Here is a 27,243-nt window from a genome sequence, read left to right on the forward strand (position 1 = left end):
TAAAAATAATGACATAAATCCACGGGATGCGTCAACCCAGAACATTATCTGTTATTTATTACACTTATACAGATGCAATCTAGCATACAATTCCATCCGTATACATTTAACCGCATTGGCAGCTTACCTTCAGAACAGGCAGCACCTTTCACTCTTCAAAGTGCCTGCCATCAAAGCTTTCCTGGAGGGCCTCAAACGTGTCATTCCCCCTAGACACCCCCCGTCACCAGTCTGGAACCTGAATGTGGTCCTCACCAGACTGATGGGACCACCTTTTGAACCTCTACACTCCTGTGAGATTCAATTTCTAACCTGGAAAGTAGCTTTCCTCGTTGCCATTACTTCCCTAAGACGAGTAAGTGAACTTCAGGCACTCACCATTCAGGAGCCATTTATACAGGTTCATGCAAACAGGGTCGTGCTACGCACCAACCCTACTTTCATGCCCAAGGTCATTTCGCAGTTCCATATGAACCAATCTATAGAACTACCAGTGTTTTATCCTAATCCTGAGAATGTAGCGGAGAGAATGCTCCTCACCCTTGATATCAAAAGAGCTCTCATGTACTATATTGATAGAACACAAACTTTCAGGAAGACAAAACAACTGTTTGTTGCCTTTTCCCCGCAGTACAAGGGCAACCCCATTCCCAAAGCAGGGATAGCTAGGTGGATCGTTAAATGTATACAGATTTGCTATAAAAAAGCTAAGCGCACCCTAACGATTCCTCCGAGAGCCCACTCCACTCGAAAGTTGGGGGCCTCCATGGCTTTCCTGGGAAATATTCCCTTAGAGGAGATGTGTAGAGCAGCCACATGGTCCACTATACATACCTTTACCAAGCACTACTGTGTAGATGTACACTCAAGACAGCAGGCAGCTGTAGGACAGGCTGTTCTCAAAACTCTTTTTAGTCTGCTGCAGCTGGCACGGACAGCCGCCGCTAAACGGAGGGACTGCTATATAATCTATGCACAGATATGAATTCAGCAGCCCACATGCCTCGAACTGATTATGCTACTTACCAGTATGCATCTGTTCTTGGCATGTAGGGCTGCTGACATTCATATCGCCCACCCTCCTCCCCGGCGCCTGTAGCAGCTGTAGCATTCAGTAATTTCTAGTTGGCATGGTCATCATTCACTGTATTACACTCCATCTCTGCCACAATGGCGAAAAACAATCTAGGGATGGAGGGGATGCCCATGCGCACTGTAGTCCAGGGGAGGAGCCACCTATCTCGTGATACTTCGAAGACTCTTCCAGGACAACAATGTGCAATCATCCGGACCCAACACTAGGCGGCTATCTATGCACAGATATGAATGTCAGCAGCCCTACATGCCAAGAACAGATGCATACTGGTAAGTAGCATAATCATTCTTCCTTTTGTCTGACTTAATTTGTACTATTTATGAATATTTCTTCAAACTCCTTAAAGGTGTAAAATTGTCTTTGATGGCAAACTCCTTGTTGACGACTCGCACCATTAAGTTAGGAACCTTGAGCTATGCCGAGATACCATTATCTATGCCTGCTATGTTGGTGAGAGCACCTTCCTTGCTATTCGCTCATCATTGCTGGTATCTGTTGAGGATCTGGTTTGAATCTTCAGCAATCCGGCAAAGATACTACTGCATAGACTATCTGCTAGCATACGCACGCAGCGATTGCTTCCCAGGTAAGATTTGCCTGACTTAAAAAGGGCACACCCTGGCGTATTCTGCCCTAAGTCGCGGTGCTTAGGAATGTGCCGGGCTTTCTCTAGCTCTCTCCTCACTCTAGGAGCCCCTGTCCGTTGCTTCCAATTTGAAAATAGTTCTCTCAAGACTTGTCTGATTCTCAGCCACAGAAAAGGCGACAAGCTCGGCCCTCACCACCAGGTATAAGGCTTCTCATACAGATGCCAAGGAGGTCTCCCCGGTTTCGTTACCGAGAGGAAAGGACACAATTACCTTCCGAATTGAGTTGACCGTTGCCTGGGATTGAAGCAAAGAGTCCCGCCAATGGGATCGCAGTCTGTGGAGAGAGGTAGTTGAAGAATCGGGGAAATGAGAGCATGATCAAAGAGCAAGCGTGTGGTAATCTATACGTCGGAGATGCGGTCTAGAAGGGTCGGGTTGCTGAAAAGTGATTTATACGTGCGTTAGTTTTGTGTACAGCTTAGTAATATGTGATGTCCCCAGTAGATGAGTGTAGCCACTGCCACATGTCCTGCAGTCTGCATTCCGCCAGCTAGTGTAAGTATGCAGCTGCGGCCTGCACTCGCTTGGTCAGAGCATTGGCTCGAACAGTCCATATCAGTGTCCATAACCAAATTCATGTCCCCACCGATCACTGTAGCTGCATCAGGAGTCTGGAGCATATAGGCCAAGGAGCTAATGAGGAAGCTTTCCTGTCACTCAATAGGGGTGTAAACATTTGCTAGTGATAAGTGTCCACACTGATTTGAATCGCGAGCAGGTGCCCTTTAACAAAACTGCCATGGTATATAGGATTTCTCCCCGAAAGCTCTGTGAGGAAAGCATGGCCACCCCATCTTTCTATGTAGAACCTGAGGACCACATCTGCTACTGGAACCAGCGGCATCCTATGAACATCCTTAGAAACCAAGTGAGTCTCCTGTAAAAGAGACACCTCACTGCTATACTGCTCGAGGAGAGAAAGGACAGCCGGCCTTTTAGTGGAATTGTTAAGGTCTCGAACTATGAGGCTAGTGACCTTAGGCTTCAGGAAATCTAAAACTAAGGGTGGAGTGCAGAGAGATTGTGACAATCCGGTGTCGCTCACCACAATGATCCAACATGGTACAAATTGAGTAGCCTAGGATTGACCTTGCTTAGGGAAGGAGGAAAGAAAAAGCGAAACCTTCTCCAACAAACATATGGGTAAACAATCCGCAAATGGAAACAAGTGAAGTGTTGTCCTGGCTGTCGTAGCCAGCACCATGGAGAGTTCTGATGAGGAAAAGCGTCACATCAAGGAAGAGTCCATTGGATCAGCTCAAAACAGGACCCCCATGACCCATCCCCAAGGAGAGAAGGCATTGTGTCAAATTCCCCCCATCTTCAAGATGCATTAACTTTGTCTACATCTCCAGACAGCCTGTCTAGCACAGAATTCCTTTCCATTGCGATAGTCTCTGCATCAGGATGCAGACTGTTAGAAGATTGCTTCCAATGTGTCTGCCGTTTTGCCGTCTGACCATGTGGACTGGTTGGTCAACCCCGCTGGAAGGAATCTTAAATGCCAAGCACTCATTAAGCCTCCATTGGGGGTCAAAGTTGATGAAGCTTGCCTTCACGGAGATAGATGATCTGGAATGGATGACCCCAGGAATAGGAAATGATGGCGTTCCTCAGGTGGGCCGCATCTGAAGTGTAATGGCCGATAGGTCCTGATTCAGCAGAGGTGAGTGGCCCCTAAACCAGAGTGGATAGATTTCTCGGGCCTTGCGTAGAATTAACTCTTTCAACTGAAAGTGGTGAACGCTCACTAATGTCTGCAGGAGGAGGGCCTTTCACAGGTTTTGGTGGTCCTCCCTTTATCTCCATGTCAGCAGAGGCATCAAGGATGTGGCGAAACGGGGCTCTAGTGTATTCCTCAAGGTCTCCTCCCTCTGCATCCGTTGGGACCCGTTGGCCGAGGATCGGGATGAATTGGAATGTGAAAGTAGGCATCTTTTAGATGTAGACATAGTCGCCCTGCTGTAAAAGAAGAACTTGTTGAAGAGTCGCCATATGAAAGTGCTCCGACAGTATGTATTTGTTTAACTCTCTAAGATCTAGATTGGGTCCTAACGAGCCGTTCTTTTTGGGAATTGGAAAGTAATGGGGAAAAAAACCCTGATCCTTTGTACTGTAGTGGGACTGGTTCTTTAGCCCATTTGAGTAATAGACTACACTTCTTGTTGAAGCATGTGCTGGTGGTCTAGTGACCATTTGTGATATTGAGGTGGTATGTTTGGAGGATTAATACATTGGAGGATACATAATCTAGTACTTGCCCTTCTGTGCTTGTTGCGAGCTGTGTTCAATGCTCGTGGGGGGATTTTAGGATTACCTGGCTCCGTTTTTTGGCAGCCATTTTTTCGGGTCAGCGCTCTAGTGGCTGAAACCCGAAGCAGGGGATAAATTGATGGATGAAGTGCCCGCGCAGCGGGCATGCCGCTGGCGCGCCGAAGGTATTCCCGTCTGTGCCTGTCCGCGGCGGGCCAGGGGTCTTGAGCCTTTGTTCCCCCGCTCCAGACAGGTATTGCTACAATTCTGATCAGCTACGTGCTCTCAATCTCATCCCTGAGTTGAACTGTCTTCACTCACTTGACCCCCATATCTCTGTTTTTACCTGCCAGCATTGCTCATTTGGGACACCGATATCGCTTCCCTCTTTAAATTGTGATATTTCTGCTCAATTGTAGATCCCTACCTAAGCATGCTACTGAACTTAATATTTTATTATCTACTGAAAGACCAGACCTGTTATTTCTTACCGAACTCTGGACGAATTCCAATTCTGGCCCGACATTATTCAGACTCTCCCGCAGGATTATCCAATTCAAAGAGTGGATAGGCCTACCGGGGTTGGTGGTGGACTAGCCATCGTTTATAAAAACAATTTGACTTGCCGTACTTTTGGAAGTCCCTTAACCTTGTGCGAAAATCTTCATTTTTTTCTATAGGTTTCACCCCTCTGCTTTCGCTTTCAGGTATCCTTATCTACCAGCCTCCTGGACCTTCGGCTCAATTTCTCCATTCTTTACCCAAAGCAATCACTAATTTTAGTCTCCACAGCCTCTAATTTTATGATTTTAGGGGATTTGAATATCCACCTAGATAACCGGGCTTCCACTGGCGTGGCAGAATTTTCTGACCTCGCTGCTCTTCAACTCTCACAAAGGGTACCCTATGCCACCCATGTGAAAGGACACCACCTTGACCCTGTTTTTTCGAATCAGCAGGAGCTATAATGTAGAAATCCCATACCTATCCCATGGTCCGACCATTATTTGATCTCCCTCGATTGCTCTCCCAAAGTGTCTAGTCCCCACACTCGGCCGGTTAAAAAAAACTGCCCGTTGTTGGCGGAATCTACATCTAGAGGATTGGACCCTTTCTTTAGAAAACAGTACTCCCCAAATGAATCCAAACTCTGAGATAGCCAATGAGCAATTTAATCACTGGATGGAAGACTCTTTAGATCTAGTCCTCCCTAAAAAGACCTGTAAAGTGAAGCTGGGTCCGAATAAATAGGCCTGGTTCACCCCTCTGCTCCGGAAATTAAAACAAACCTGTAAAAAGGCTGAAAGAGTTTGGAGGAAGGATTTTTCTCCTTCCAGAAAAAAAGAATATAGAGAGAAGCTCAAAATTTATAAGACCGAAATCAAAAAAGCCAAGCTGGCTAATACAGCGGAAAAATTTTCGGTGCATCAAATTCTTCTCGTGAAACCTTCCGTATTGTTAAGGAACTCACCTCGGGCATTACGGCCCGTGACTCCTCGGACTTGCTGCTAAACGTTGTAATGAGCTGGCAGACTACTTTTTCTAATAAAATTCAATTAATTTGAAAGTCATTTACTGAACCCGACCTTAATTCCCTCGTTGAAGCAACCACTGTTAGGAGGGAATCGCCCCTGCTGGAGATATTTCCTCTCCTGACTATAGACACCTTCTATAATATCTCCGCCCTTGTCAAGAGTGGATCTCCTTGAGACCCTGTCCCTCCGAAAATTCTTACGTCAGTTATGGCGTCGGTTAGCCCGTTTCTGATGGGCTTGATCAACTCTTCCTTTTTCTCTGGAATAGTTCCGTCCTTATGGAAGAAGGCATTGGTCAAGGCACTCCTGAAGAAGCCTGGCTTAGACCCAGACTGTCTTGCCAGCTACCGTCCCATCTCGCTTTTGCCATGGATCGGCAAAATTGCGGAGAAGTTTGCAAATACGGTCCTCTCCAAATATTTGGAGGAGGGTAAGCTCTTACATCTGACCCAAACAGGGTTTCGTCCCATGCAAGGGACGGAGACCGCCTTAATGGCCGTGGTTGAGGATGCAAGGAAAATCCTTGACTTAGGAGGGTCTCTAGCCGTGATCTTGCTGGACCTCAGTGCAGCATTAGATACGGTTAATCACTGTATTTTATTCCACCGACTCAAGGGGTTGGGCGTAACAGGTTCAGCACTCAACTGGTTGTGTTCTTTCCTATATGATAGATCTTTTCAGGTCTCTGGGGGCGAGGCCATTTCAAGCCCAAGATTCTTACATTGTGGCGTACCTCAGGGCTCGTCCCTGAGCCCCACCCTTTTTAATGTCTATATGTCCCCCCCTGGCGGAGATTGTCTTGCCCTTTGGGGTGCATATAATTACATGCGCAGATGACACCCAGTTAGTGGTGGCATTCAATAATAAAAGTGGTCCGTCATCTAGTCTGGGCCCTTGCCTCGTGGAGGTGATGAGGTGGATGTTCCAATCCCATCTCAAACTTAACGGTGAAAAGACCGAGCTTATGTTGCTCGGCAATCCCTCCCCCCTCTAGGTTGCTACCATCTGGCCAGCCACTATGGGCCCTCTGCCAGATTCTAAACCTGAAATAAGAGTCTGGGCTTCTGGCTTGACTCTGAACTCAATTTCAAAACTCAAGCCACGAAGGCAGTTGCCTCCAGCTTCTGCATTCTTAAACTTCTTCGTAAAGTTCTGCCTCTGCTCCCTTTTTCAGCAAGGAAGCTTATAGTTCAGGCGTTGATTTTATCTCCCCTCGACTATGGGAATGCTCTTTACCTTGGTGCTCCCGGCGCAGTCTTTAAAAAACTCCAAACTATGCAAAATTGTGCCGCCCGATAGCTGGAGGGTGTTTCTTGCCGCCAATCAGCTAAACCCGCTCTTAGATCTCTACATTGGCTTCCTATTCAGGAAAGGGTTCACTTTAAAGCCCTGTGCACCACACATAAGATACTTCGAGGTAAGGGCCCTGACATTATCTCATCTTTTGTTCTACCCTACAAAGCTCAAAGACCGTTACGCTCCAGTGATCTGCATCTGGCATTTGTTCCTAGAATCAAGAGGTCCAGAAGCGGAGGCCGTCTTTGCTTGTGTAAAGAATCTGATCACTCCGTTTTTCATAAAAGGCTCAAGTCCTGGCTTTTCCCACAGTGAGTGAGGAAGTCCATTGCGGTTCAACCTTAGCACTGGGATGCCTCCGGGTAGCCATGCGCTTTACAAATGTTACTTCATTCATTCATTGTTGATAAGCTCCAGGCAATAACCATATTGGATAATTCCAAGCACCCATTTGTTGGTTGTTATCGATTCCCAAACGGGGTGAAAGTCTTTAAGTCCTCCTCCAACAGGTGTGGAATATTCGGAGGGAAGTGTGGGCAAGTCACTGTTTATTTGAGGAAGGGGAATTTTGGGGTGGGGTGTTGCTACCTCTGTCCCTGGGACTATTTCTCCAATAACCACCTCTTAAAAAATTCTCTTGTAAAAGATGATTGGGAATTCCGCTTGTAGGAGGAAGTGTTTTGGTCTGTCCCCTGTAAAAGGAGCGCCCACAGGAACCTCTATTTTAGGGAGATTGAAGCGCTCCCATCGATTTTGCTACATCAGTGTCTTTTTCTTTCATTTTTTCAAGAGCATGATCAACTTCAGGGCCACAAAAAATGTTTATTGTCGAAAGGTCTGTTGAGATTGGATTGGTAGACTTCAGGTTTGAACCCTCATATCCATAACCAGGCATGTCTTCGGGAGTAGGATGCTAGTATTCACCTTTCTAGCTACAGTGTCCGCTGCAACTAGAGCGCATATAATAGAAGCATTGGAAATTAGTTTACATTCCTGAACTAAATCCAGACATTTCGCCTTATGCTCATCTGGAAGAAACGGTAGTAATTGCTCAATTTTGTCCCAGTGGGCCCTAGCGTATCTTGCGAGGAGGCCTAGGGTATTAGCAATATGCCAATGATTAGCTGCTTGTGCAGGTATACGTTTGCCAGAAGCATCAATAAGCTTTGACTCTTTATCTGGGGGAGGAGAATCAACAGACGCTTGAGAATTTGCTCGCTTTCGCACATCAGATCCTATTATGTTATAATTTGATAGAGCGCAACAGCTGCCCCAGCAAAGAGGCGTCCTGGCGCTAAGGAACCATGGAAAATCCACAGAGGACAGAAGAGCTGCTGGGAGGCCTAAGGGGAGGGGAATAGGTGGGTTTTGACGGCTTTCCGGAAGGCAGACAGATTTTCCAGTGAGCGGATGTTCACTGGCAGGGTGTTCCAAAGTTTGCCTCCTAGTACCCTGAAAGAGCGTCCACCAGTGCGGGCTAGTTTTGTACGGGGGACCGTCAGAAGGTGTTTGCCTAGAGAGCGCAAGTTGCGCTGTGGTACATAGGGTGTGAGGAGTGGCCGAAGAAGTTCTGGGCGTCCAGTTTTAAGGATTTTATAGATCATGATGAGAGTTTTAAACTGGATTCGAGATTGGATGGGTAGCCAATGCAGCTTTCGAATTGTGGGCTTGGCTGAACATCTGCGGGGAAGACCGACCAAGGTTCTTGCCGCGGTGTTCTGCACGCGTTGCAAACGTGCTATCTCTGCTTTGTTGGCGCCCAGAAGTAAGACATTGGCACAGTCCAAGCGGGAGAGGATAGTGGCTTGGACAATCACTTGGCGAACCTTGGAGTCGAAGAAGCCGAGTATGGGATTGAGGCTTCTCAGCAGGCCCACACAGGTCGCCGCTACTTTTTTTGTGTGGGTCTGGAAGTTAAGTGAGGAGTCCATCCAGACGCCTAAGTTTTTGACCAAGGATTTGGGGGGTGGAATAGTGCCCAGTGATGAAGGCCACCAGTGCTGGTTCCATTGACTGGTATTCTTTCCGAGGAGCAGCACCTCCGTCTTGCCTGCATTAAGCTGCAGGCAATTGTCTGTCATCCACTGGGCCACAGCAGCCAGACCATCTCTGAACCTAGCGGCTGAGGTGGAGGGACCTTCGGTGAGAGTGATGGCCAGCTGCGTGTCATCGGCGTATGACACCAGCGTGAGGTCCCATTCTCTGGCCACTGCGGCAAGTGGTTGCACATATAAATTGAAAAGAGATGGGCTAAGTGCAGAGCCCTGAGGAACTCCCTGTCCAATGGAATGGGACTGGGAGAGGAATGGAGGAGCTGATACCCGGAAAGTTCTGTCTTTCAGGAAAGAGCGGAACCATTCCAAGGCGAGGCCTGAAATTCCCACAATGGCCAGACGATCTAAAAGAATGTTGTGGGATACCGTGTCAAAGGCAGCGCTGAGGTCCAATAGGACCAGCGCAGCACTTTGACCGGCATCAAGTATCGTCCGGAGATGTTCCGACGTGGCTAGGAGGGCCGACTCAGTGCTGTGGCCTGGCCAAAACCCATTTTGGGATGGATCGAAGATGTTATTTTGATCCATGTGATTAGACAAGATGTTAGCATGGGCCTCTGCGAGTTTGGACAGCCATGGGAGCAGCGAGATGGGTCTAAAATTCTCCAGTTTGGAGGGATCAAGGGTCGGTTTTTTAATGATGGGAGAGACCCATGCTGGTTTCCAAGCCGTCGGGACACTGGCCGAGGAGGAGAGATTCAATATGGAAGCTATGGAGGGCAGAAAAAAGTCTAGGGATTCTATAAAGTTGGCCGGTCTCATTGGCTCTGCTGGGGAGCCTGATTTGACCTTCCTACATAGTTTAGTAAGGTCTTCGTGAGAGATTTCAGGTATGTGCGTCATCGTGGTGCCATTGCTGTTGGGCCTAGAGGGGCTGGGTGGTGCAGAGGAATGCTGAGGGAAAGATTTATAGATTTTTTATTTTTCTCCACTTTTTCAGTGAAGAATGTGGCATGGTCTTCACATTGCTGCCCAGATGTAATACTGGAGGAAGGAGATCTGCTTCTCTGCAGTTCTTCTACTAGTTTAAAAACAACTTTTAGCGGGATTAGGGCTAGAGTTAATTTCTTCAGCATAGAAGGCAGCGCGTGCGGAACAGATAGCTTTGTGGTATAGCTTTTGTTTGGACAGATGGAAAGCTTTGTCTCTGTCGTTGTAATCTCGCCTCCAGGCTCTTTCGGCTTTTTTACATTCCTTCCGCATGGATTTCAAGGTATCATTGTACCATGGGTTGGAGGGGGAGCTGCGCCCCTTAGTCCATTTGAGGGGGATGAGGACATCTAATCCCTTGGTGATCCAGTCATGAAAGGCAGCATATGTTGTATTAATGTCAGTATGTGCCTCTTGATGGAATTCTCCTAAAGTGGATTGCAGGTCACTGGTTAAGAGTTTGTGCCACGCTCTTTTTAGGCGGCGGGTAGGCTCAGCCCTGTTGAAAGTTTCTGGTATGGAGAATTTAATTAAATAATGATCTGTCCATCCCATAGGTTTGGGCATTTCTGTTATGTTCTCTGGGATGTTGGTGAAGACAGGGTCTAGTATATGTCCCGCAGAGTGGGTAGCGTCCTGGATCAAAGGGTGGAGTTGTAGGGCTGACAGGTCGGCCAGAATGTTTTTAATGGTGGAGTCTTGAATCTGGTCGAAATGGAGATTAAGGTCTCCTAGTATGGTGAAGTTTGCCGAGCCCACCACAAGGGAATTAGCCACTTCAAGGAGAGCTTCAATGAATGTAGACGCAGGTCTGGGGGGCCGATAGATGTAGAGGCCAGATAGGGAGAAGTGGGGGCCCGTCGTGATCTTAAAGCGAGCACTTTCGCAACTCGAAATATTTTCTTAAGTGAAAGAGCAGAGAAATTGCTTTTTGTAAATGACAGCAATGCCACCGCCTCTGGTGTCTCTATTTATCGATATCATTAGGTGGCTCTCTGGTAGCGTGAGGTTGGGTATACTGGTCATTTCGTCATGGAGCCAGGTCTCGCATAGGAAGAGGATGTCGGGGTTTTCTTCGAGCAGAAGAGTATTAACCTCTAGGTGATGCCTGGAAAGAGACCTAACATTCAGTTGGAGGATGGTGAGCGGGGTTTGTTTATGCGCATCTGAGAGGTGCCTAGATCGACTGGGGTCGGGTGTAGAAAAGTGGCAGGACTTGCATTGAAGACATGTCTGTCCAAGGTGTCCCGATATCACCTCGCAGCTCTTTCCAGGGTTAAGGGCGATGAGCGATTCTGTGTCATAGTGGTAGACATCCCGTGTAGTTTGGCCAGGGGGCCAGGCGAGAGGCGATGTCTTGGCGATGACGGCGTAGACGGGCTTGCCTTAGGCGCGCAAACTGCGCGCCCGCTGCGCCCGTCCGCTGCGCGTACGGTGAGTGCACATGTTATCAGGGGGTGAAAGGGCAGGGGGCGTGGCCTCGCGGCTCGCAATGGCGGCAGGAATTGTTTTGTTTTCGAGGCCGCAGCAGCGCTGAATCTGCTGTGCGGTGGATCAGAGGAACAGACTATGGAGTCCTGAGGTGCCAGAAGAAAAGATAAGTGAGTTTAAAAGGCACAATTTTTAGTGACACACAATTTTTAAAATAAAGAGTCGCACTCCCGGCTTCCGCCTCAGGAGGGTACGTGGTTTCTCTATTAAAGAGTCTAGTGGTAACTGACCTCTATAGAAAATAGAATCTGTTGGGGAAGGTTTGTATTTTTTTATCTACTCTAGGAGTTGAGGATTCTAGCGCATACAGGATCTTTAAAAATGTCGTCTGTGGGCCTCAAAATACCCTTGAGCATTGGCAGTGTCTGGCTGGACTTATGTGTTCCTAGGGCCTCAAAGAGAAAGTCCTCTAAAGATTCATTATGTAGCTCCACCCCATGGTATTGTGCGGCTCTAGCAATGAGCTCTTGATATGACAAATTGTCATCAGGTGGAGATGGCCTGATAGGGTAAAGATCTGGGTCTGCATCCTGTGGATGGCCAACTGTATAATCTGATCAAGGATCCACTGGTAACTGCATCATCCGTATCACCTACATGAAGGTGACGTAGAGGAGACTGATGAAGTGTGATGTGTAAAGCAACAAGCTGTTGTGGAGAGGGAGGAAGAGGAGATGGTAGTGTATGCAAAAGGACTAGTATCCACATTTCTCTTCTTTAATGGAATCTCACAGGGGCTGTCGTCATCGGGAAGCTTATGTTTGGATGGCGGTTTAGCGTGAATATGCCATGTTTCAGGATTAACATAGTTTCTTCTGTTTTGGATCCGACTTGGGTGGTACAACATCTATTTTGGGATGTGGAATGTGAGAAAGTGGCTCTCTATATATCTGTTCCTTAATAGGTACAGTGTGTGCAGAGTCCGCAGTCCCCAAGGATTTGGCAGGGGCTAACGTTAGATATAACCTTACTCTCTAAAGTGGTAGCTTGGTCGAGCAGTAAGGCAACATCCGAGGACAGTGTAAAGCATTTGTTGTACACACTCAGCAAATAGTCTCACACACTCAATAACTGAACTCTAGGCCAATGATTTATATGTAAAAAATATGCTGGTTTTATTTTAGAACCAACAATAGGTATTAAAATCTACTTTCTCAGGATGAGAGACTTTATAAAAATGCTTTTGCAATATGCAATTGACTTTTGTAAACAGTTACAAGTGGTTGCAATAGGCAACACTATTTTAAACCCAATAATGCATTGAATTCAATGGAAGTTTCAAGTTATTTGCAACAGATTACTTTTAGGATTACTTTTGGAATTCCAGGACTGGATCCTAGATTCAGTCCTGGATCAGTACTTAGAATCAAGTGATCAAAGTCGACTTAATTGCTGTGATGATTTTTAAACAATATTTAGCTATTTTAAAAGTTCACAGAAAAACAGTCAATGGTTTCCTATGGGAGAAAAATGGGTTACTGGTAAGTACAGTTGTAGGTATTTTTCAGAGTCTGTGCTGGGCACCAAGATCTGGCACTGGGAGCCCACCTAAGAGCAGGTCAGTATTTTCGTTTTCGTTACTCGGCTGATTATTGGTGAGTATTTTAAGATTTGAAAAGTCCACACTTAGAAGAAATTTCAGGAAAAAGCCAGTCAATGTTACCCTATGAAGAAAATAGATTTATCGGTTTAAAGGTAAGTACTCGACTGGCAGAGTTGAGGTTCTGGGCATAGACTCGGGGGTCTCCCAGGGTCAGGTAGGTACAGTTGGTTCACCCTCAGCGGCACAGGGGCGGCCGGGTGCAGTGTGAGTTAGGCCCAATGTTAGCCTATGAGGGATAGGGGGGGCCTTGGTTGGTGGCTGTTGACTAGCAAGCCACGCGGCTGTGGGAGCTGGGCTCCTGGTCACTTACTCGGGGCAAGTGGGGAAGTAGGTAGGTGTAGAGGTTGCACTGCCAGGGCCACTCGGGCGGCTGCTTGCAGGGTGCTTTTGAGCCCTCGGGCGCTCAATTGATTTCAATGGGAAATCTCCGGTTTAGAAAAAGACTGCCAGCTCGGGGACGAGGATTCTTCAGGTGCCACCACCACTTCGAGAGGTAAGTTGGGTAGTTGGAGGATAGGTAGGTACCCCGGAAGTGGGCACAGGGGGTCGCGGGGTGCCGCTTGCAGGGGTGCCTTTTGGTGTCGGGAAATCTTACCCTCTGTTGATAGTGGTGGGTGGGGGCACCTTGTTCTGAGGATGCAGGCTTCTTCAGGAGGGTCGAGGGAGGTCCTTGGATGCCGGACTCTGGGTCAGTCGCCGTGGGGTCGTCCTCGTGGGTACTGTAGGAGCACAGGGCTCCTGCCTCTGTCCCCACACCACTGGCATAGGGCACCCAGCTAGGGGGGTGGCATATGTATGCCAGGGCAGTGTAGGTTGTGGGCATGGCACACAGGGATGTGTGCCATGTCGTCGCTCTGATTTGTCTTCTACCCAGACACTCAGCCTGCCAGGGCAGTGTGTGTGTGTGTGTGTTAGGGTACAGTGCCTTTAAGGGTGGCACAATGAGTGCTGCAGCCCTTAGAGGCCTTCCCTGGTCACAAGGCCCTGGGTTCCTAGGGTAGCATTTACCAGGAGCTGACAGGTGGACAGCGTTTGCCAATTTGGGTTTTGTGTTTTTAGGGAAGGAACATAATCCCTGGGCACCTGATTGGCAGGAGTCCAGGGCACACTCAGTCAAAGTACATTCAGCAAAAAGTGGGGGCATTCCATGCAAGAAAGATGGCACTTGCTCACAGCTGCGTTACGGGCAGTTCTTTAGTTTTCGGCGCCTAAGCGTTCGGAGTGGAGCTGGAATGTTATTTCGGCGTCGACTGTTTCAGCTCCAAACTGATTTTGTACTTAATCTGTGGCTCTTGTCCGACTCTGTTCTGAGCCTGTAAGGCTTGTCACAGTGTTTCGGTGTCGAGCCGGAAGGCAGAGCGTCCAAAACCTCTTTTCGGTGCCAGCCTTGGCCTGGAGGCAGAGGTGGTGCCAATGCCATAGATTTTATTTTTTATGAAGGGTACTCTCGTCCCCTTGTCCCTGTGGCACATCGTTGTCATTGAGTACAATCTGCAACTCTGATTCGGAGTCGCACAGCTGAGGCCAGTTCTTCAGCCGTTGATAACTCCTCTTGCTCGGAGTCTTCGCTGAAGAGATCCGGTGTGTCGTCTAACTGTTGCCGCTGCATCTCTCGATATCAAGCCTGACTATCACAGAGTTTTCTTTGATCTGAAGGATCGGCGAGCATCGCAGTTATGTTCTTTGTGCTCTAGAGACAAGCACAAGTTACACACCTGATGCAAGTCCGTATGCGGATACTTCGCGTGGCACAGGGGGCAGAATTTGAATGGAGTCAGTTCCATCAACAAGGAGTTGGACCAAAGCGGATAGGCCGGAAGGCCGCCCGCCAATCTTCCGCTCGAAATGGCGATTTTTTGATGAGTCGAAAGTGTTCAAAAACCTTAACGTCAAGGGTCGAGTGGATTGCTCACAGAGGGGAACCGAGGAATGATTCCGTAGCACAGCAATACAGTCCGAACCAGATGGCGAAAAAAAACAATCTAACAATGGAGTCGATACCTATGCGCCCTAGCACCGAAAGGAGGAATCGCCAAAAGGAGGAGTCACCTTACGTCTTGACTGCAAAGACTTCTTGGAACAAAAACAACTTGCAAACATCCGGACCTAACACTAGAAGGCAGGAGTGTGCAGAGCATGTTATCTAGAGCCTCAAACCGTAATTTTCACGAGCCCTGCATGCGCTCCATTACAGCCAGGTAGCAAGGGACCCGTGCATTTTTATAGCGTTGGGTCGTCTGACCTCAAGGAAATTACAATACAATTAAAGGAAGAAAATTGTTGAGGTAAGATGATGTATTTTTTTAATTTCCAGTGTGGATATCTTTAGATCGTTTAGACCTGATTTTGGACTTTCCCCTCATACAACAAAATCTCTCCCAGTGCATTCCTGCACCACAATGACACCGCATTCTGAAGTCTTCCCATGCAGCCCGGCTCACTGTAGAGGTCACGCTTTCAGACCCCGGAAGACATTTTTCACTCTGGTAATAAGGAAATTAAACATTCCCAAACCCCCCCCCCCCCCCCCTGAGTTTTCACCAAATGTCTTGCAGTAGTAGCCGCTCCTCTCAGAAGACCGTGTATCCATGTCTTACCTTACCTAGACGACTGGCTTATCAAAGCTGGCACTTACCAGAACTGTATGCAGTACACCTACTTTCGAATCGAAAAACTTAATTCGGTCGTTTAAACCATCAAAGTATACAGAGATAAAAAATTGTATCCATTTACAGTCTAAAACAGAAGAATACGTTTCGAAGGCTACATTTAAAATATGCAGTAAAAAGAGGTTGAAATAAAAACCTAGATTAAAAAGGCATAAAGGGCGAGCTTCAGTTTAACAACCTCCCAGCTAAAGAGCCATGCCACTTACAAAGATATTAAAGAAGCAGATATACAGTACAGAGTACATTGTTTCTATTAGGCAACATGTCAGTCAAGAGAGATTATTTTCTCAATGTGGACTAGGGTTAACTTCTGGCGAATTATTCAGAAGGAAAGTAAAAAGCAACTAACGGCAAAGACTAGTTAGTGGCCCTGATGTGTCTGTTTTTAAAATTCTATATGCTATCCAATATTGCCTGGCTCCAAGATTTAAGCAGATCCATCTTATCCACCTCCTGTGTGTCCGATGGTATTCAGAGCAAAAGAAAACGACACTTTCTTCGGTCTCTTTTGCTCTAGCGCAGGCAGGGCATAGATCTGTTGATAACCCTGTGGCCTCATTTCCGGGGAGCTTTAGGAGCAGATTGCCATATCTGCAGCTTACATATAAACATTTGGCATAGAGGGTGTGATTTGATCCAAAAAGGGTTCAAATCGCAGACATTGCTTCGCATTTAAGAATTGCGTTGTTAATTGGCCTTCGGCTGATCTAGTAGCATAACTCCTCCCACCTCCGCCCAATACCTGGCTTTTAGTCTCAGTAGATCACCTCTAGTTGCCTTCTCTGGGCTTTCCCATTGATCCAACATATTCATTGATTTACACCAATCTGCGATGTGTTTGAACCTCTGTAGTTTTTTGGCACCGCTGGTCATCAATACCTCCCCTCTTAAAGTTACAATAATCAGTAAGCTGAGGAGTTGTCAACATACGCAGCCAGTAAATTAATGGTTTGATATTTATTCAATTATATAGCGGCCGAATCACCCCATCAGGGGTATCTCTGCGCTCGGACAGCATTCTACAGCCTAACGAGTGGGCCTCTGAAGAGATGGGTTTTTAACAGTTTCCTGAAATGTGGAAGGCTCTAGCAGTCGCGTAGTTGGCGGGGGAGTTTGTTTCAGAAAGTAGGGCAAGGGTAAGTAAATGCTTTGCCACCCATGTGAGCCTTTTTTATTCTCGGGGTGCAAAGGAGTAGCTTGGATCGTGATCGAGGGAGCCGAGAGGGGGTATACTTTAGCAGTTTGTCAGATAGGTAGGAAGGCCCTAGGCCGATGAGGGCTTTAAAAACAGTGCAGCAGATCTTGAATTTCACCCGCTTTCTCACAAGGAGCCGGTGGAGTTTAAGAAGTGGTATTGAGGCTGTTCTGAGAGGGGCATTTGCTACTAGTCGGGCTGCCGTATTCTGGACCACTGGCAACTTGTTTAAGTAAGCCTTGTTGGCCAAAGCCAGCAGTACATTGCAGTAGTCCAGACAGCTTAAAACTAGAGCTTGCATCAGTGTTTTTCACGTGTAGCATGGTAACAGAGGAAATACTCTTCTGAGGAGGCTGAGTGTGTGAAAGCATGTACCAGCGGTGGCAGTGGCATGTGCTTCGAGCGTAAGATTCTGGTCAATATGGATTCCTAGGTTCTTGACCACTGCTTTTGGAGTAGGACCAGAACCCGGCTCCTCCGGCCACCAAATGGGAGGCCAGCTTATTGCTGCACCTTCAAGCAACATGATCTTATTTTTCGGCATTCAGTTGAAGGAAGTTGGCCCTCATCCAGACGGCAATGGCCTTCATGCTCTCCGAAAAGAAGCCACGTCACCTAGTCTCCTCATCCTTAGGAGTCAAAGGGGTGGTGATGGGTACCGAAATAAGTGATCTGACAAATATTTTCACGGATCATTAATTTGTTTACATTAGTGTGGCCCCATATCTCTGCTCCGTACAAGGCTCCACTTCGATCCTTAGCACGATAGACTTCTAGTGCTGGAGTTAAAGATTGAGTACATGACTGTTTGTAGAATCTCAATATTGATTTAGACCTCTGGCATAGGACAAGGTAACTCTTGTCTACCTGTTGTTCCCAGCTAAGTGAGTCACCTAGTCTTCATCAGTTGAGTTTCACAATCAATGCACAAAAGTCTTACCTATGCCCTGCACCAGTGCAGTCTTACCTAGGAGTTTCCCTCAACACACTCCAAGCTCTAGCCTCTCACAATGTAGCCAGAATTCAAAATATCCAATCCACTGTACTACAATTTCAGAGTTTTCACGCAACTGCTGGGAATGATGGTATCCTGCACTGCAATCGTACCTCGTACAGGGCTTCACATGTGTCCTCTGCAAGAATGTGTAACGTGTCTGTGGAATCAGTCACATGGTCAATTAACCAATCCTGGGTTGGTAAACGGCCGCACCCATCGCTCTCTGCAGTGGTGGAACCCTCAAAACTTATCAAAAGGGTGGCCTTTCATTGACCCGATTCCACAGACTGTACTGACAGCAGACGCCTCTTTAACTGGTTGTGGTGCTCATCTACAGCATTACACGGTACAAGGGCTGTGGTCAGAAAATCACAAATGTCTCCACATAAACTACCTGGAACTTCTAGCAGTGTTCTAGCACTCAAAGCTTTTCACACTCATCTTGTGGGAAAAGCTGTCCTAGTCTGCACAGACACCTTGACAGCAATGTACCAATTTCAAAAACTGGGAGGGACACACTTCAGCTGTCGCGCCTTGCACAGAGTATTTGGAATTGGGCAATTCATCACAAAATGTATCTCCTAGCCGAACACCATCCAGGTGTAGACCATCAAATTGCCGACCTGCTCAGCAGACCCGAGCAGCAAGTTCACGAGTGGGGACTTCATCCCCAAGTTCTTCTTTACTACTTTCAACAATGGTGATTTTTTTCACAAATAGATCTGTTTGCCACAGTACACAGCGCAACATGCCCAAACTTCGCATCCAGGATCCCACACCATCTATCCAAAGGCAATGCTCTATGGATGAATCGGTCAGGGATATTTGCCTACGCGTTTCTGCCTCTCCTACTAATTCCATTGCTGGTTCGGAAGCGCACACAAACATCCCTCACACTGATCTTAGTAGCCTCCACATGGCCTCGTCAACCTTGGTAAACCACCCTGTTAGAACTGTCGGTTGTTCCACATCAAAAGCTACATCTCGCACCCAGTCTCCTCACTCAGAGCCATGGGAAAAACAGATATCCAAATACTGTGAAGTCCTAGAGTTTGGTTATTTACAACTACCACCAAACTGTATGCAAATTCTCAGAGGCCAGAAAGCCTACTACTAGAGCAGGGGTACTCCTAGTACGGCCCGCGGCCCGGCAAGCCTTCCTTGGCGGCCCGCGGACCTTGCCGACATCATATGCCTTTGTGTTTTTTATATCGCCGGCGCCGGTTGCGAGCTATGGGGGCATGGCGATTCTTTTAAATAACATTCACTTGTTAATGAGGCTTTGTTGTACTTCACCTCTTCTTAGTGCCCCTGCATCTCCACTCTGAGTGGAGATGCAGGGGCACTAAGAAGAGGTGAAATACAACAAAGCCTCATTACCAAGTGAATGGTCTTTAAAAGACCTGTGAAGTACTTGGGTGCGGCGGCTGTGTGCGCTCTGTCCACTCTGTGCCCCGCCTCCCCTCTCATCGTGTGCAGTTCAGGAGAGAAATTGTTTGTAGAGAGGCATATGTAAGGGAATATCGCAAGGACGCCTTTTAGGACTGAATCGAGGTACGTGGTCAAAAGAACGGGAACAGCGTGCCTTTGTGCTCTGAAAAGGCCATAACCCTGATACCATGTGTCAGAAACGTAAGAGGAGCAGCCGTGCAATGAGACACAGAAGACTAGAGAAAACGGGGGAAGACGTGGTAAAACTGGGGAAGAAAGAAAAAATTGGAGAAAGGGAGAGAGAACAAAAGCACAGGTACAGGACTAAAAGGAGAAGAGAGAAAGGACACAGGAGAGGGCAAAGGAGTAGTAGAGCGTGAAAAGAAGAACAAGTGAGACAAAAACGAGAAGATTGACAATGAATGAAAGAGAAATAAGACTGACATGGTGAAAAGAAAATAAGTCAGAAAAAGAAAACACTGATAAAATGACCCAGAGATAAAAAAGAGAGAGAAGACAACTTAACAAAGAAGCAACAACAGGGCAACCAGCAGGACATTTGGAGGAAGGCCGAACCATACCTGAGAAATTTAGAGAATAGATGCTACCATGTTTCTTATTATTGTGTTTTTCGGAGGAGACAGAGAGAAAGGGAGACAAACAGTGATTGGGAGGGAGACCGAGAGGGAGGGAGTGAGGGAGGGAGAGAGAGAGAGAGGGAGGGAGAGAGAGGGAGGGAGGGAGGGAGGGGGAGAGAGGGAGACAGAGGGAGGGAGACAGACCGAGACAGAGGGAGGGAGACAGACCGAGACAGAGGGAGGGAGACAGACCGAGACAGAGGGAGGGAGACAGAGTCAGAGGGAGACAGAGTGGGAGGTAGGGAGACAGAGAGAGGGAGACCGAGGGAGACAAACAGTGATGGAGACGGAGGGAGAGGGAGAGACCGAGGGAGGGAGGGAGACAGACAGAGGGAGGGAGACAGAGCGATAGATATAGATAGATAGATAGATATGTGTGAATGCCTGGTCTGGTGGCTCAGTGGACGAAGGCATCCGCTGCAGGGGCCTGTGTTCAACCTCGTGGTCATAGGTTTTTTTTGGGTCTAGCCCCGCCCCCTCCCCCACTGGCCCCGCCCCCACCGGTGCGGCCCTCAGCCAGAAACCACACTGTAAATTTGGCCCCCGAGAGAAAGTTTGTGAGTACCCCTGTACTTGAGCATGTTATGCAGCAACATGGAAATGGTTTGTTATGTATTGTAACATCAATCCACTTGATGCGTCTTTACAGAACATCATTTATTTGTTGCTTTTACAACGAACTGGATTGGCTTACACAGCCATTCGTTTGCACCTAGCAGCAGAAGCTGCACGCTTGCAAAATAGACAATACTGATCTCTATTCAGAGTACCGGTGATTAAAGACTTCATGGAATGATTAAAAAAGGGTGATACCATCAATAGTTCCCCCTGCACTACAGTGGAACTTAAACCTAGTTCTTACAAGGCTAATGGGTCCACCTTTTGGCCCAATGCACAGATTTCAATTACAATTACGCTCATGGAAGGTTGCTTTCCTCATAGAAATCACCCACTAAGGAGAGTTGGTGAACCTCAGGCATTAACCATACAAGAGCCTTTCTTTCAACTTCATAAAGATAGGGTGGTTCTTCGAACCAATCCTAAATTTCTCCCTAAAGTAGTTTCTGGCTTTCATATCCATCAGTCAGTTGAGTTACCCGTGTTCTTTCCTCAACCTGATTCTCTAGCAGAAGCAGCTCTACACACGCCTGATGTTAGAAGAGCTCTACACACACTTGATGTTAGAAGAGCTCTACTATATTACATGGAAAGAACCACCGAATGTTGAAAAACAAAGCAACTATTTGTTGCTTTTTCTCCCATCACACAAAAGCAATCCCATTTCTAAGTCTGGTATTGCAAGATGGATTGTAAATGTATCCAAACATATTCTGCCAAAGCAAAAAGAACTTTGATAATACCCTCTAGAGTGCATTCCACTCGTAAGATGGGGGCTACTATGGCCTTCTTAGGAAATATTCCCCCAGCTGACATCTAGGCAGCAACATAGTCTACACTGCACACATTCGCCAAACGATATTGCATAGATGTTTCTGCGAGAAAACAGGCAAATGTGGGCCAAGCAGTGCTTAAAACGCTGTTTCAAACAACTACAACCACTACAGGCTCTCCAACTCTTTGGGAGTATACTGCTATATATTCTATGCAAAGCATGTGATCTACAGCTCACATGCCTCCCCCGGTCTCCTGTAGTTGTTCCAGTTTCTCAGTTCACATACATACGTATGGACATGTCCATTCTATACTTACTAACTCCATTCTCACCCTCTGTGGGAAAACAATCTAACATGGAGACTATACCCATGCGCATTAATACCAAAAGGAGGCGTCACCTTACCTTGTGACTGCAAAGACGTCTTTGAACAAAAACAGCTTGCAAACATCCGGATCCAACTCTAAATGGCAAGAGTATGCAAAGCATGTGAATCTACAGCTCTGCATTCCAAGAACAGATGCTTGCTGGCTAAGTAACATTATCCTTTCACGCCTTTCCAACTAGCCAATCTAAGCACTGCTCTCATGCTATCTACAGTAGTAAACCGCATAAAAGTAGTGCCAGGATTGGCTGGGAGAGGCCAACACAGTGCTCCATCCTAGATCCGTGGAATGTGTCTGCTTCCCCAGCTCCCTGACAGTGTAAACCTGAACTGCGCATATCCGGTTGCGCAGCAAAATACCGCTCAGTCTGGCATGCGCAGTCCAGGCAGTTAAACTGCTTCAGCTGGTTGTCCCAATCACGCCTACTGCTGGGAGAGACCGCTCTGAGGTTTTTCCACCCTATCAAGGAAGCAATGATGAATGTTGTGCAGACGCTGCGGTACAGATGAAGTATATTTATTACAATTATTTTTTAAAGTGTCAAAATTGCAATATGTGGCACGTAGTAGGGGTAGGGGGGCAGTGCCCCTGCACTTCTATGGAGTCTCCACCCCTGATGCAGACTAACATACTGTAAATAGATATACAATTGTGTCCTTCAGTATCGCTGAACATTTTAATAATGAAGGCTATAGAAACAAGGTCAGTTGTGTGAGTCCATTTTTCCCTAATGTCTTTTCTACGCGGTTTACTCCTGGTAGTGTTACTTAATGTGTCTTTGCTATAGCCTCTTTACACCTCTAGGTCGTGTCTTTGCAAGAGTTAGGTTCTGTGAGGGGTTTAGTTGGTGAAGGAAGAATGGCGCTCAAACATAACACATCAAGGGTCAGAAAGTGGATTGGTAAGTACAGTGCTGCAAGATCAGGGGAAAACAAACCCTGGCAAGAAAAAGAACCCCTGCGATTTGGGGTGTAGGAGACACCCACTACAAATGAAGACAGGTTCTGCGCACACGTTTAAGAGTAAACACAATGTGGTGGGACCGGAGGGTAAGGTTGAAAGTACGAAGAAGGTCTACACCAGAAATGTCTTTGTAGGTTTAATCGTGCGTATCATCAAATGAAAAAAGGAACATGAGAACAACCAGCCAAGAGTCCCTGGGCCATATAGCTGAAGTTAATTACTAAAGAGAGACCATCTTTGCTTAGTGCTCCTCTGACACTTGCTAGTTTGTTCAATTGATTTGACGGTGTCTTCTTCGAGGGTCTGTGTTGTCTCTGAATAGATTGGTGTCAACTGTGAAACATTGCAATCAACGGTTTAATAGTCTTGTTTATAATATGACCACAGAGTCCAAGAGGCATCTCCAGCTCAGTGCCATTTTGCAAAACGATTTCAACTGTACGTCTCTGCTCTTAGACTAAGAGGTAAAGGTACCATGGCAGTTCTCTAAGAATAGTATTACTTAGATGTGTGGGGCGGTTAAAAGCAAGTATTTCTAAAAAAACAAATTTTGTAAACGCGACTGATCTTCATTTAACCATTGTGGTTTCCATTGAACATTCATGGGAGTGTACGGTTTGTTCTATTCATTGAATGTGCAATTCTGTAATGGTTGCAAGCTGAGAAGAAAATTATATTGCTGATCCGCGTTTGTAACTTAAAGCTATCTTATGTTCTCTTGTGGCTTCTGAATTCCAGACTGAAATGATTTTGAATTGGCTATTGGTACAGAGAATGGGGTATTTGGGATGAACAGAATGACCTGATGCTTCTTTCGATGATTCCTTTTTTTATCTATAGTCATGCAGCACTATCGCGAGCCCAAGGAACGTCTTCAAAATCCGTGACCACCTCGGGTCACCCAGCTGCAGCATCTAGCCGTCCAGTTTCGAGACCAGGTCCTGTTGCCCACGCCCAGCCCAGCAGGTATGTGCACGCAGACACTGTGATCCTTGGGTTCAGTCAGAACCTATTCTTGAGCCCTTGCAAGGGAGCTTTTCGTTTCTGAAACTGACCTTGTTGTGCAGTGTTAACTTAATATTAATTTGAAGAGCAATCCTTCTTGAAAACTGTAACCCTGACCTTTACCGCCACACAGCAATGAAAGGATTGATGTCTGGTGCTTGGACAGAAATGGTAAGACTTCCAAGTGTACTTAGCAATGCCATCCATTCATCTGTCTATATCCGAGGATTCCTCCATGATGTCACGGGCAGCCTCAGATCCAGGGAAGTCATTCAAAGCATATTCTTTCCTAAACATTTGCCGAGTACTCATCTGAAGCATTCAGAAATTAACTTCTGAGAGTTCAGAACAAGCTAAAATGTGTAATGGCCGATTTAGAATGAATGGATTAAGTCTAGTGAATCCAAATCTCCCCTGTACCAATGCTTTTGCCCTAAAAATATACCAGCAATTGGTACTTCTGCCACCCTGTAAGTCCCTAGTAAATGGTACCTTGGACCCCCTCACTAAGATCATGCTACTGCTTTGCAGCTTGCATGCCCCTGGGTGCCAACCCAGCCAGCACTGCCTAAAGGTATAGGTAAGTCACCCCTCTAGCAAGCTTTACAGTCCTAAAGCAGGGTGCACTGCACTGCACTACAGGCGAGGGCATATCTGCATGAATAGATCTGCCCTACAATACTTGAGTCCATTCTTAAATATTGTAAGCGCCAGGGAAAGCATTAGGATAACATGGGCTGGAAATTTAAACTCTAGTTCCTCAGCACCATGATGGCTTCACTGAAACCAGGAGTGTTTGGTACCAAACAACTCCTTGAAATATATCCACACTGATGCCAGTGCGAGGTTTATTACACCATGTACTCTGAAGTACCTACGAGGTGCACCCTGTCAACCTACCAACCCTAGTGTTGTGACTGACTGGCTTTAGGCAGCCTGCCACGCCCAGACATGTTTCTGGACCCCTGGGTAGCTTCAAAGGCCTGCCACCTTTGTAATGTGAACCCCAACCTCTGCTGCTAGCAGCAGGTGGCATCCCACCGTTTGCACCCTCACTGTGGGTGGGAAAACCGAGAAGAATAGGTGTCCACCTCTGCCAACTCCACGCCCAATGTTGGGGAGGCCAGGTGTTGCACTTCTTTTAGACCCCCGCTATCTTCAAGATGGCGAGACCCCTCCAATCAGTGCTAGGGCTATGCCCCTCCCACAGGGGGGGTTGGCAAAATTGAGGGTGTAGTCACCCTTTTCATGGTGCCCATTGGCCCTACCTGCAACGCCCCTAAATTTTGTATGATGGTGGTTCTCCAGACCTTAAAACTGGATCTGCGATGACAAAAGAAGAAAGAAGACCTCCCTGCAGCGATGACTGAAGAAGACGACTGCCTTGGATGCAGGCCGGTCTATAGCTTTGATGAACTGTCTTGCAGCCAGCGACCGCTGAAAACCCTGTGAGGACTACTGCCTTCGAATAACATGTGACCGCTCAAAAGGGCTACTCCCTCCCATTCGTGACCAGCCTTCCACCCATGCTACCCACTTGCGACAGACAGACATGGGGGCATCTTTCCTTACTCACCCAGGGAGTGGCAGCTCTTGGCCAAGGGAGCCATTGAGAGGATGCCAGCAGCAGAAGTAGGTTGTGGTTGCTATTCCTGCTACTTTATGGTGCCTAAGACGCACTTCGTCCTGTCCTAGACCTGCGCCCTCTCAATTTCTTCCTGGAAAGAAAAAAAAATTCAGAATGCTCGCGCTCACTCGAGTCTTGTCTGCTCTGAACCCGGGAGACTGGATTGTAGGGTTGGAATTGCAGGACACGTTCCCATCCTGCCTTCTCACATCTGTTACTTGCGATTCAAGGTTGGTCACGAGCAACTTCAGTTCACTGTGCTACCTTTTGGCCTTAACCAGTGCGCCTTGGGTGATTACTAAGGTGATGGCGGTGGTTGCAGCTCATCTGTGGAGATTAGAGGTGCCAGTCTTCCCCTAGTTGGACGACTGGCTGTTAAAGGTGGGCTTGTCCCATGCAGTCGTCTTCCACCCCCAGACTAAGGCAGACCTCCTGCACGTACTGTGGTTCACTATCAACATGCCAAAGTCACACCTGACACCTTCTCAGACGCTTCCTTTCACTGGAGTTGTTCTAGACGTAATGCAGTCTCGGTCCTATCCTGAACGAGTCCAGCATTTTCAAGCTCTACCACCTATGTTTCAGCCTCAATCCTGGGTTTCGTGAGACTGACTCTAAGGCTACTGGGCCTCATGGCCTCCTGCATCCTGCTTGTGACATATGCAGGCTCTGCTGTGTGATCTTAAGTTCCAGTGGGCACAGCATCAGGGAAACCTCTCTGACATAGTCCACAGCAGAAAATCTACCGTGGTGGTTAATGAACCACTGTTGGGTCAGCGGCAGACACCTCTCCTCTCTAGAAATTGATCCGACAGTAGAGACGGATGCGTCACTCCTAGGATGGGATGGCTACCTGTGAGAGGTGGAGAACAGAGGCCTCTGTCTCCGGTCTAATCCGGACTCAACATCAACCTGTTGGCGCTCTAAGCGATCCGGCTGACACTGAAAGCCTTTCTACTCTCCATTAAGGGAAGGCTAGTGCAGGTGTTCACAGAAAACACCACCGCCATATGGTACTGCAACAAACTTGGTGGGTGGGGACATGGACCCTTTGTTAGACCCGTCAGCCCTCTGGCTGTCCCCTCCTCATTTTTCTTCCTTTACCCTCTAATGTTTCTGTCCACTAGTTTTTTTTGGGTGTTGACTTAGAGGCTCTGGGCGCCCCATTATCACTAATTGATGGTGTGGCGCAAGGTGCTTCCCTAAAATGGAGGGAGAGAAAGAGCTCCTCCACAAAATGGTGGCCTAAACTGTCACCTCAGATCCTGGGCCATAGGCTGGCATGAGTGGTTCCAGAACCTTCTGGGCCACTCTAGACAGTCAAGGCACAGGCTACATATAGAGGTACGGTGCGACGGCCATTTTGTGTGAAGTGAGGTAGTCAGGAGCAAGGCACCTGAGTGGGGGGAGGTAGGTGCGCTGGAGGGGGGAACTGACTGTTCTTAGGGCCTGCTTATTCCCCCTCCCCCTCGGTTGACACTACCCCCTACCCAGTGACCTAGCCCTGCCGTCAGCCTCTGACCCTTGGATCACGTCAACCTTTTGTGCTCCCCGCCTAGCCAGGAACCCTGAAGAGAACCGGGGAAGAGAGTTACCATCTCCGACTTTATCCTCTACATCCATGCTGTTGCCCGGGGCCCCGCCGTTGCCGTCGCAGCCTCCGCAATGCGGCCCTCCGTGAGGAGAGGGCCGCCGAAATTCCAAGTAGGCCGCACGTAGGCCTGAAGCCAAGGACTCTGATCACCTGACTGGGGCGAACTGCCGAACGCCGCCCACGCTGTTGCGCCATTGGTCGATTGGGCCGCAGACCGCACTGCTATTGGCGGCTGCGGGCACGGGCCTCTGCAGCCGCAGGGAGATCCCTTGAAGCGTCGGAAAAACCCTGCGGAGCTCCCTGGCCACGTCTGGCACGACCGGGAGCCCCGCGCCATCCCCCTCGACCCAGAGGTTGCCGGGAGGGGATCCGGAGTGCACGCGTCCCCTGGCCTGAGTGACGGAGCTGACTGCACTGACCCGCGAGGGAGGCGGGCG

At 47.7% G+C, this 27,243-nt stretch overlaps 1 protein-coding gene across 11 annotated transcripts in view; it reads left to right on the plus strand.

Moving 5' to 3' along the window:
• ZFAND2B (zinc finger AN1-type containing 2B) overlaps nucleotides 1-27,243 on the plus strand; it is a 164,698-nt gene that overhangs the window by 74,192 nt on the left and 63,263 nt on the right. For all 11 annotated transcript variants that reach the window (XM_085650161.1, XM_085650166.1, XM_085650162.1 and 8 more), the window contains one exon: nucleotides 23,421-23,546. In XM_085650161.1, coding sequence (XP_085506287.1) covers nucleotides 23,421-23,546 — 126 coding nt within the window. The remainder of the gene's footprint in view (nucleotides 1-23,420; nucleotides 23,547-27,243) is intronic.

This window comes from Triturus cristatus, chromosome 3_2, assembly GCF_964204655.1.
Source record: "Triturus cristatus chromosome 3_2, aTriCri1.1, whole genome shotgun sequence".
Lineage (NCBI taxonomy): Eukaryota > Metazoa > Chordata > Amphibia > Caudata > Salamandridae > Triturus > Triturus cristatus.